The 12,061-nt window shown below is 40.8% G+C and overlaps 1 protein-coding gene across 1 annotated transcript in view; it reads left to right on the top strand.

Moving 5' to 3' along the window:
• The window catches only part of APCDD1 (APC down-regulated 1), a 36,802-nt gene extending 31,600 nt beyond the window's left edge, over positions 1-5,202 (top strand). Inside the window, exon 5 of the mRNA XM_060244019.1 lies at positions 4,222-5,202. Coding sequence (XP_060100002.1) covers positions 4,222-4,667 — 446 coding nt within the window. The 3' untranslated portion in view covers positions 4,668-5,202. The remainder of the gene's footprint in view (positions 1-4,221) is intronic.
• The last annotated feature ends 6,859 nt before the right edge of the window (positions 5,203-12,061 follow it).

The following is a 12,061-nucleotide window of genomic DNA, read 5'->3' as shown; positions in this document are numbered from 1 at the left end:
AAACTGTGTACCTGGTTCTCTGAATTCTCAGCTTTCAATCAAAAAGTAAGTCTGTAGCCTCATTTGTGATAGAGATATAAGGGAAAAGGCCTTTCTCAGCAACCAAAAGGGCTAGAGACTTTTTTTTTCATTGAAAGCTAGGAATTCAGAGAACATGGTACACAGAACATTTTATCAGGTGGGAAGCCATGTTGGTCTGAAGCAACAGAACAAAGCAAGAGTCAATACGAATAAAACTTTCTTGGTCTTAAAGAAACTTGACTCTTGCTTTGTTCTAGAACATTTTATCAATAGTGATAGTTAGCTGCCCTTTTTCTTAAAAACAAAACAAAACCCGGAGAAGCCCAAGGGAGGGAGGATAGTTGCTGCAAAGGGACTGAAGCAGGAAAACTGTGGGAATAACCTGCTATGTCAGGGGTGGCCAACAGTAGCTCTCCAGATGTTTTTTGCCTACAACTCCCATCAACCCCAGCCAGCATGGCCAATGGCTGGGCTGATGGGAGTTGTAGGTAAAAAGCATCTGGAGAGCTACCGTTGGCCACCCCTGTGCTATGTGAAAGCTCCATGGCCACTGTGCTGAATTTGCAGCAGTAATGAGGAAGCAGGCAAGCCTGTCCTTGTGGGGAAACCACCAAAGAGAACAATTGTTCGTGGCTTTCAGGGATAGCCATGTTACACAGTTTTGTTTAAAATAATCACACACAATGGCAAATATAAATGAAAAGTGGCTGTGGCTTTTTGGGTAGGACAATGAATGTCTGATGCTAAGTGAGAGAGGAAGCCCAGTTTCCTGACAAGCCCGGTTCCAAGGAGCTCTCATTTCTGCTTTTTTCTATCAAGGGACGCCATGACAAAAATTAAATTGTAGGTTTCTCTGTCAAGATAAAAGAATTTTGATTTCATGTTCAATTTACAGGCATCCCAACACTACACTCAGGATGGGATCCCACCTACAATTTCTACAGACAGAAGGATTTACATCCATAGAAGTATAGTTTCCTCCTCCCGCCCATTGCAGCCCAACCCCCCTCCTTCCCAGTGCTGCTTGGGGAGGAGGGGAATGGAGGGCTGCAGGGGTAGAATTGGCATTGCCCTTTGCAAGTGTGAAATTTTAGGTGGAATTAGGGCTGGCCAGTGTGGCACTCTAGGAATCACAGTGAAACTCTATAGTACCATATAGTTTTATTGCAAGTTCTAGAGTGCCCCTGGTGCGACATCCCCTGCATGATGACGTCACTTCTGGGTGACATCATCACACCGCATGCACGAAGCATACACAAGGAACAAGTCCTCCACCTCATTGGCGGAGGGAATTGGCAATCCTAGGTGGAATTTAACCCTTACATTACACAACTACACACAGAACTATAAAACAGAGTGGAGGGAAAAAACTGGAAGACAATCTAAGAAGACTGCATCTGTTTGCTAAATTCTAAGAAAACTAATTTTTATTCAGTTTTGCAGAATTTTTTCAGTCTTATCACCCAGACTTAAAACTAGGCCAGTTTCAGTTTGCTTGAAATTCCCTGTGCTAAAGCCCATTCAGTTCAGTTGAACTAAAATTATTTAAATTACTTTTAAATTAAATCTAGTCAGTCTTCTCAGGATCAAGAGAACTTGACTGAAATAAATCAAAGTTGTTTCTTTAAAGCACTGAAGTTTATAGATTCCCCATTTCTCAAGATGTTGTGCACATGAAGCTTTAAAAGTGTGGATGATATATGATGGTCATGGAACTGACATTTTCAGGGTGGGGGGTTGTTTCCATTTGGAACTGGTTACTTCATTAGCTTTGTGAGCAAGTATATGTTAAAAGACATAACTTTATACCCTGGCCATAGAACAATTTTTAAATGAAATCTGAGTAGAGTTTTATAGCATCCTTTCCCCCTTTATTCTCTCATGAAAACCATCTTGGTTTTATTTGTCAGCTTACACAGGGCATGGAAGGAGGGAATGGTGAAACAAACACTGTTAAATCTCTGGTTTTCCTATCTAGACAGCAGCCTTTAGGGTGGAAGATTGTTTTTTTCTCTCTTAAAAGCTAATTATGTGGAAACAGCAGACCCAATGCTAGTCAGTTTGAAGAAGGGTAGGTTTGTATATTCCACATTTCTCTATCCTAAAGATTCTCAAAGTGGCTTACAATCGCCTTCCTTTCCTCTCCCCACAACAGACACCTTGTGAGGTAGGTGGGGCTGAGAGAACGCTGAGAAAAATATGACAGGCCAAAGGTCACCCAGTAGGCTTCATGTGAAGGAATCAAACCCAGTTTTCCAGATTAGAATCTAAAACACTGCACCATGCTGGCTGAGCATATTTGCAGTGCAGAAATTGAAAATAGAAAATGGATTGATCTAACAGATTTTTTTCTCTTCCATCTGTTAAGTCATAGATTGCCAAGTAGCGCCCCCAACTTATTAAATATGTAATTACAATAACTATAAATTCTTTTAGGTGTATTCTTGTAGATTTCTGCATGTGAGCATATTAGTAGAAGTATCCTAGCACAGTGGAGTTTGACAAGCTTGTGGGAAAGAACTAAGCCGGAACAGGGAGTGCTTTTTGTAGAAATGCTTGGTAGCAATACAACAGTCTAATTAGAAAAGACCTACCAGAAAGCAATATCCTCACTACCACCAAGAAATATCCACCAGAAAGCAATTGCTCTCAGATCAGTTTTGTGATCAGTGAAGTTACCTCATTTGCTATGAGAGCTCTAATTGGCTAGGATCATCCAGGGAATAATGAAGAAGCAGGGGAAGCAAAGAGATGCTAACAATAGTGCAAAGGGGATGGGGAAAGTTGACCATTTAGGGCAGGGGTGGGAAACCTTTTTTCTGCCAAGGGCCATATGGATATTTATAATATCATTCTCAGGCCATAAAAAATTAACTTAAAAAACAGCCCTTCGCCGTGGGAGAATGATTCAGGCTAGCAAAATTAATGCAAATAATTGTTTTTCTATTTGAAGTCATGTGGGGAGAGCCTATTCTGGCACACACACATGCACGCACACACACATGGCCCGCCCTAGGCAAATGCATAGGTCCAGGGCTTTTTTGTAGAAAAAGCCCAACAGGAACTCAGTAGCATATTAGACCACATTCCCTTATATTAGCTTTTTAGGTCACACCACCTGGGATAATCAAGTGCAAACTGAACTGTGACAGTAACTTTTCCAGGCCCTGCAGCAATTCTGGCTGGCCAGCCAGGCCCCAGGGAGGCTTCCGCATAGTACCTCTGGGTCCTGTGTGCCTGGCCCTGGGGAGGCTGCTACACAGTGCAGCTGGGCCCCATGATCCTCACTGGCCATCCAGGCCCCAAGGAGGCTGCCACATGGCTCGGTTCGGTCCAGCAATCCCTGAGGGCCACACCAAGTGACTCGAAGGCCGTATATGGCCCTCGGGACAGAGGTTCCCCGCCTCTGATTTAGGGTTTGGGAGGAATCTGATTTAAATATGTTGTATGTTCAACATTAAAATTAGTAACCAATAATTATTGATTTTGTTTAGCAAAGCATAATGCTGCAGCTAGAAAAAAAGACTTATAACGCTAATACAAATAAATTCGACTAACCATGCACCCTCCCTAGGGCTGGATGCCATCCAAAATTTCCATGCAGAGGGGAGTACAATTCATAGTCCCCTTGTTGACAGGGGATCTCCCCCCTCAGGAGCAAAGTGAGTAGGGAATCACTACACTTCCACACTTATGACACAATGCTAAATAGATTTTAAAACTCTTGCAAAAGAACCCACTGTCAGAACCCAGTGCCCCCCTGGGTTAAATTACATTTAAAGATAATCAAGCAAACTCATCAAAGATACGTATCTCCCAACACCTACCAATAGCAATATGGAACCAACCAACTTATGCAATATGCCTCTGACTACTAGTGGCTTGGATTTTTGACTTCATGCCTGGCTGCTGAGAAGCATTTTAAAAAACTGATACTGTACTAGATGGGGACAGTTGGCCTGATCTAGCGGGGCTCTCTTATTTTTGTGTGTGTGCTTACTGACTCTGCTTACTGACTCCAATTTTAAAACTACTTTGATTACATTCTGCACAATTACTCTTGATAATCAGCAACCCTGAAAGTAAACAAAGTGTTACCTGAGTCTTTTACAAATTAATGTCAAGCTCGTATTGAATGGAACTCAGTCTGGGCTACAATAAGATTATCTCAAATCATGTATGAAATCTATTTCTTTGTAGTGAATCATATGAAGGTCACTCCCATGGACATAGCAACTGCCTCTCTACTGAATGTCTTCAATGGAAATGAGTGTGGGGCTGAAGGGTCTTGGCAAGTCGGAGTACAGCAGGATGTTACTCACACAAATGGTTGCGTTGCTTTGGGGATCCGCCTTCCTCATACGGAATATGAAATCTTCAAAATGGAACAGGATGCGAAGGGAAGATACTTGCTATACAACGGTCAAAGGCCTAGTGATGGATCCAGCCCAGACAGGCCAGAGAAGAGAGCCACATCATATCAAATGCCCTTAATTCAATGTACTTCATCAACCCCAAGAGCAGATGGATCATTGGAAGAAAATAAACTAGGATGGTACAGCAGTGGAGCACCAAGCAGAAATCCCTGGGCACTTGTTTTGGCTATGATGCTTTGTACTGTTTCTCACTTGGTTATTTACAGCTAGGAGTTGGGATTATACACATTTTCAGATCAGGAATGAGGATGGCACATGCATCAGGATACAGAAGAACAGAAGAGAGGTGACATTTTCCTCAAACACAAGAACACATTTGCATGATACACTTGAGTGCCTAAGAACAGCTTTCATCCTTGAGCCTTGAACATCACTAATTTTAACATCAGCCAGTCTGATCTGTGGCCTGACATGACTGCACAACAGTAATTGCACTTTAAGACTGCAGATTTTCCCTACCCCCTTGGTTTCCTACCCCCTCCCCCTTTTTAAGAAGGACGTACTAGGATAAATTTAAATGTCTTATATAGCTTTTTACCCTGCCAACTTTGTTGTTATCTTGGAGTTTATCAGGAATTATGCTTTTATCGTATTGTGTCAATACTGGTAAATTGCATCATTCATATGCTACAGTGTATATATGTGTATATATATGAGAAATTCAAGCCAGGATGTGTCTAAATACACTTTCATAGACTTTACATAAAAGGAAGGTATTTGTGATTAAAATGGGCAGAAATAATTTAAAATATTTTCATATATAACTGCTGAATTTGAGAATAATCAAAAGATCTAGGTGGGCATTCAGCACGTGCATTGTTGTACTTTTCAAAAATTTGTGGGGGTGGGGGGTTAGCAGTTTTCTGGAGACCATCAATTGGTTATGATCAGATTTTTAAAAGCAGAGCAAAAGGAAGAAAATGATAGATCTCTCAGTGAATCCAGAGGTCCTTGTGCTATATTTTTATGAAATGCCAGGTGAATGTGATGCCTATTATATGCAGTGTGCTTATCTTTAAAAGGTAAAGGTAGTCCCCTGTGCAAGCACCAGTCATTTCCAACTCTGGGGTGACATTGCTTTCACAACATTTTCACGGCAGACTTTTTACGGGGTGGTTTGCCATTGCCTTCCTCAGTCATCTACACTTTTCCCCCAGCAAGCTGGGTACTCATTTTACCGACCTCAGAAGGATAAGTCAACCTGAGCCGGCTACCTGAAGCCAGCTTCCGCTGGGATCGAACTCAGCTCGTGAGCAGAGAGTTCAGATTGTAGTACTGGAGCTTTACCACACGCACCACGGGGCTCTTGGATCTCTGTTAAACTGAGCGATTCGATGAAGCAGTCAAGGCTAAATCTACTCCCATAAAAGTGTATTTTACAAAAGACTTTAAAAGAAAAAAATTCACAATACATTGTGGTTTAAAAAAATGAATGTTAGCAGCCAGCATGATGTGGGCCAAGTTTGGAAAGCAGGAAAACTGATGATAATTCAAGGTGTAATATGGCCTATAGCGTGTAAATGCATTCACATGAATGTAGTAACTGACTTGTATAATTCAAGCTGTAATATGACCTATAGTGTCTCCACACATTATATAAAATGCCTCACCTCCTATGGCAAAATATGACAGTAAGAGATAAAGTAGTAAATTCCTGGAACTCACGGATTATTTAAAACAATTGAGCAATGTGCATTAGATACTGGATCCATAAAAATATCTAATTTGATAAACAAGCCAGTGCTAATCTTACTTTCTTTAACAGTGCATCAGGATTTATATAAAAATTATGTTGCATTGATGTCAGAACATCTAACTGCGCTGAGGTTTTGCTTACTAGTACCTCAAGGCGGTAGAAATAGGCTTGAAAATGTGGTGGGAATATGCAAGCATCAAAGAAAATGTGGCAAATCAAGGAATTCAACTTGAAACGTGATGCTTAGAAATTGAAAACTCATCACATTTTTTGAGTTGAAGTCCAGCTGTGGTTGATAACATTCAAATATTTGAAATGCAACTCCTCAAAATACAAAACATATCCCTCTAAAGTTTCTGAATGTTGACCATTAGCTATAAACTTGTATCATTAAATTTGTAAAAGGGTAAGCCAAGAGTAGAAGGGGAAGAACTTTTGAAAAATGAGCATTCAGGAATGAATGGAACCAGAAATTTGCTGGGAAGAAATCCAGACTTTGTAAGGATTTATAGTGCAGGCTTTCCCCCACCAAAATCCTGGATCTGGTAGCCTTACTCAGCAGATATTGCCCATGAGAGCACAAGCTCAGAGACTAGCTGTGTTTCTGTTCCTCAAGCCAGGCAAACAAACAAGAGTTTTTAAAATGCTTCCAAAATACTTCTTGTGGTTAGACAAAACAGGAGCCGCAAGAGAAAGAAAACCCTAAGCCCATTCGGCTGCAGAATTCCTCCACTCTCCTGACTCATTTGTGTAACATCAATTCAGTGCTGGGTGTGCTTTTCCAAGACATTTTTTTCATTTGCATCTCAGACCTGTGCCTGATGGAAGAGTGATTGAAAACCCCTACTCAAGTTTAGTAATGTATGCACACATTCTTTTGTCTGATATTTCACTGGTATTTTGTTTTTGAAGGTCAGAATTCCTCCCCCTTGTAAATTCTCAACCACCATGTTTGTGGGGTGTGGTAGTGGTAGACTTATGTTTTTGAATAATTTCAGAGGTTAATGCTAAGATACAATACAAAACCTTCCAGTTAAGGGTTGTGTTTCTTTCAATTCAGCTGTTAATATATATAGTTCTCAAAACTTTAACATCGTCAGCTATGACAAGCACTTTAGTTACTGACCACTTACCTTCTTGCATAACTATGACTCATGGCTTTAACTAACATTCATTAAGCCACAGTAATGATGCCAGCAAATTTCTGAATTGAGGAAATCTCATTAACTTTGGATCTGGCTATGGCTTATAACAGACCAAGGCTTTTATCCTTAAGCCCAATGAGTAGCTTCCTTGCTCACAATGTACAGCTGTTTCCATGGCCTACCTTAATGAATTGGGCCAAGAGGCAAAAACCAGCCTTCATGCATCTTGGCAAGAAAAGATGCTGTGAAGCTACTCAAGAGCATCTGGGCATTAGAGTGGATCCCACAAGGATTCTACTTGCTGCCTGCCATCTGCCCCTCCCCGCTACAATAGATTTGTCTTGACTGGGAGGGAGGCAGAAAAGAAGGGCTTGGGGCAAATTCCCATGGGGCTTTCGTTCTAGCCTCTTGGAAAGGCCCAGGCCGCATTCAGACATTGCAACCAACTGCAGTTAAGAGGTCAGTTACAAGTTTACTTTATTGCCCTGATGTACACTCCATCAATTCTTCCCACCTCCTGTGCATGAAAACTGATTGAAAACTTTGTGGCTTATTCAAGCTCCAGTTGAATTGCTGGGAAGAAATCCAGACTTTGTAAGGATTTATAGTGCAGGCTTTCCCCCACCAAAATCCTGGATCTGGTAGCCTTACTCAGCAGATATTGGTTGTGCCAACTAAATGCAGGTACCTAAAAAAAAAATGGAGTTTGTTTTCCCCAAGGGATTCTAGTTTGAATCTCAGCAACTGAAGCCTGATAAAACTGGAGAGTGTTTGATCCCTGTGTGCTAAAGGAGTGTTTGATCGTTGTGCTAAAGGAGATATACACATGCTGCAACCCACTGCTTTTGTGCCTGATGAGTTTAACTGCTGTGTGGCATGCCTGAGTGCAGCACTTGAGTAAACTGCAAAAGGAGTTGGAACAAACACGACCAACTCTAAAAAGGAATTGTGTAATTTTTTTTACAAAAATAGAGCAGTTGCTTTTATAGTTTTAGCATTCAAGATCTGAAGTAATGGCAACACTCATAGCAATGTAACAGTTACAATCTTGGAAGTGTTACAAATTCCAACTGTAAAAATAAGCATCTCTCCAGTGAATTGTTGTCCATTTAAATCTTACAGAGAAAGAAGCTGAATCTACAAAAAAGTTTTACACATGTATAACACTTAAGAAACAGAAAGCAACAGGGTCAGCTGATACGTGACTGGCCACAAGCTTAGGAGAAAACACAAGACTTTTAAAAGCACTGTAGTCACCAAACAAAAACCCCAGACACTGGAAACTGCTCTCATGAGGGCCCTGTTGCTGGCATTAATTTTCAGCACCTGCTAGTGGCAGCAGCAGCGGAAAGGAATCCAGTCATTCTGAAGGCAAGGCTGCCATACAGCTGCACACATGCAGTTCTTATAACTTCAGCCATTTTTGAGTATGCAAAGCGAGGATTTTCAGTATGCATTTGGCTCTGCATTTCAGATTGTAGAACTAGCATGCTGTCATTAGGTGCATTATTCTCCAAATGACATACTGCTATAAAAGATTTGATTTTAAAGGTTGGTGTACATTGCAGAAAGCCCCAGAATTGTTTCTAATAGATATATTTTATTTTTGTAACATGGTAAAAAGCTATTGTGTTTCCCAGAATTGTTTTACAGATTTAACAGTCTGGGACGTTTGAGCACTTGTTTAAATAAACTGTAAATGAAACAACTCCTTCAGCGTTTCCTCAAGAGTGAATGTGTTTTCTTGCTCTTTTGAAAAGTCAAAATATTTTTTAGTTGTAAGCTCTCTGCCAAAACCAGAATATTCTACTAAACAAGCTGTATTTCTTCCACAGCCAGACTTTGCAATACCTAGAGTTAAATATACTTGAATTTGGGTGTGTATGGCCATCAAATCTGGTATACAACTCCACTTAGATGTACAGTGAGGCTAAAACACAATGTGCACCATTAAACAGGATATGCTCACTTAACTTGAAAGCAGAAGCCCTTGAATTTCCCCCTAAGTCTCCTTTCCCAAGCCCCATTGCTTTTTAATCATTCTTAACATCATTTGTGGTGAAAGTTTTTAAATTGCTACTAATCCACTCCATGGTTAAAAGCAGACCAGTACTTTTTAGAGGCCCCTCTTTTCCCCTTTGGTTTAGGAGGTTACAACGGGTTACCCAATCACTATTTGTTCTTGCAGTTTTCATCTGTACTAGTTATGGGATACAGTCCAGTAAACCTCCAGGAACATAGAAAAAGCCTTTCAGCAACTCCTGAGCAAGATCTTGAGCATGTTTTGCATTCATTGCCACTTAATTTAGATATACATACTAGTCATTGGTAGTTTTACTTCTGTCATTTGAAATGTTTACATCACCCAAGTGTTTTGAGTGATGCATTACTCAAAACACATTTCTAATACATTAGAAGTTTTAAAAACTTAAACTAGTCAAGGACAAACTTGCTGCCTGCAATGACAGAACTGTGGTAGGTATTCACGTCCTCAAAAATGATAAAAAAAAAACAAAAAAACCCATCATACGTTAAATTGTTACAACATGAAAGTTGCTTCCAGTGCCAGTCAGAGAAAATCAGGACTAATGAACTATTGCCATCTAGTGGTGATATCTGGCATCACACTGAATTAAAACCAGTCTCCTTACTGCAGCTTTTTCTCTATAATCTCCAGTAGTGTTACTAAACAATGGCACTGTTCTCAGGAAAAAGCAAAGTACCAGCACACACACTGCAGCAAGAAGGGGAAGTATTTTTGAACAGGTAAATCTTCTCTACCTATAGACATGAGTTAGCAAGGCAATGCAGTTATACTGTCAGGGGTGGCCAACGATAGCTCTCCAGATGTTTTTTGCCTACAACTCCCATCAGCCCCAGCCATTGGCCATTTGAACAGGTAAATTTTCTCTACCTATGGACATGAGTTAGCAAGGCAATGCAGTTATACTGTCAGGGGTGGCCGACGGTAGCTCTCCAGATGGCCATGCTGGCTGGGGCTGATGGGAGTTGTAGGCAAAAAATCTGGAGAGGTACTATTGGCCACCCCTGCTGTGCATCATCATCTGAAGATGTGTGTTTAGAGAAAGAAATGCTTTTAGAGGATATTAAGCTCTAGAATACATAAGATAACATCTTGGCATGTTTTAAAAATGCACCACAGCACATTTCTTCCCCTTATCTGGGCCTGTGGGTCAGTTTGCAATACTACAGAGGAGACTGAACACAAAATGGGTTGCTTGAAAACGTATCAGTGTAAACCTTGTAAGATTCCCTGTCTGCCTAGCTTTCCAATGAAAGGGCTTCAAAATGAATCAAAGGCTTTTTCAAACTACCAGTAGTGAGTTAGGAGGAGCAAATGTAATTGTAAGGAACCTGTGAATATAGAGGGCCATTAAAGGAGCCAAAATATAGAATACTGTCTCTAGTAGAGTGGCAACATCCTAGCTCAGATTGTAATGTTAGCTTCAATAACCTGAAATAAAATGGCATAAAACGTTTTAAAATGCACTTAACCAAAACCCTAACAGATCATTGTATTTGATAAAGCTGAAAATCAGCTACACTAAAGCAAACATCTGCATGATTTTTTTTACATGCAAGATTCTGCAATTTTCAGGTCTCGTAATAGTAAAGTGCAACAAAGTAGGGTGTTAAGGTGGCAAATAAACACAGCTGAAGACAAAGCTCCAAGCAAAGCCTCAGCATGCATCACCATATTTGCTTTTATCAAACTTATTACTCTTTCCTCCTTAACTTTCATATTTAATGCTGTAGGCTCTTCAGCACAGGCACTGAAGAGCTGATTTTATACACTGCCCTTCACTACTGGAAGGAGTTCTGGAGTGGCTTACAATCACCTTCCCTTCTTCTCTCCACAGCAGATACCCAGTGAGGTAGGTGGGGTGAGAGCGAGACAACTGTGACTGACTCAAGGTTATCCAGCTGGCTGTATGAGGAGAAGGGGGGAACCCAGTTTTCCAGATTAGTCTGCCACTCCTAACCACTACACCACAATGGGCTCTGAGGCAGAAAGACAGCAGCAGAGAGTTACAAAAGGCAATGAGAAAAAAGGCCTAGCCTATATATACAGCATCCCCCTTCTCCAGTGCTTCCACTTTCTTCTTCTAGCATTAGTCCTTTTTTGCCATGTTCCCTTTCTCTCCACTTCCAATTAGAATTTTCAGACTGGTCTTTCTGTTATCAAGGCCCCTGCAACTTGATATTTGGTCAGGTTATTTAGCTGCTCTGACTAGACGGAAAAGGGATATCATTTCTGCACCTAAGGGTATCACACCAACCATTCAAAAAAACCCTGCAATGCTCCAAAATGCTATGATAACCATCTTCAAGTACTTGGAGTGTCATATAGAGGACAGTGCAGATTTGTTTTCTGTTGTCCCAGAACCAACGGGCTGAAATTAAATCAAGAGTTTTTGGCTAAACATTAGGAAGAATTTCCAGTTAGAGCAGGTCCTCATTGGAACAGACTTCCTCGGAACGTGGTGGGCTCTCCTGCATTGTGCAGGGGGTTGGACTAGATGACCTTGGAAGTGCCTTCCAACTGTATAATTCTAAATGTGAAACAGTGAAGTCAGCTGGATTTAGGTGAGCCCAAAACCAAGTGCAGCAGTTTTCTTTGTAGATCATGGATGTCTGATTATTCCAACAGACCTATATTTAACGGATTTCCCACATCACCTATGAAGTTTTTTTATAAGAAAACAAATTCAACTGATACCAAATATCAAAGTTCTACCAAC

This window comes from Heteronotia binoei, chromosome 7 (genome assembly GCF_032191835.1).
Source record: "Heteronotia binoei isolate CCM8104 ecotype False Entrance Well chromosome 7, APGP_CSIRO_Hbin_v1, whole genome shotgun sequence".
Classification (NCBI taxonomy): Eukaryota; Metazoa; Chordata; class Lepidosauria; order Squamata; family Gekkonidae; genus Heteronotia; species Heteronotia binoei.
Note: the sequence above shows the minus strand (reverse complement) of the source record. Positions and strands in the feature narration are given on the sequence as shown.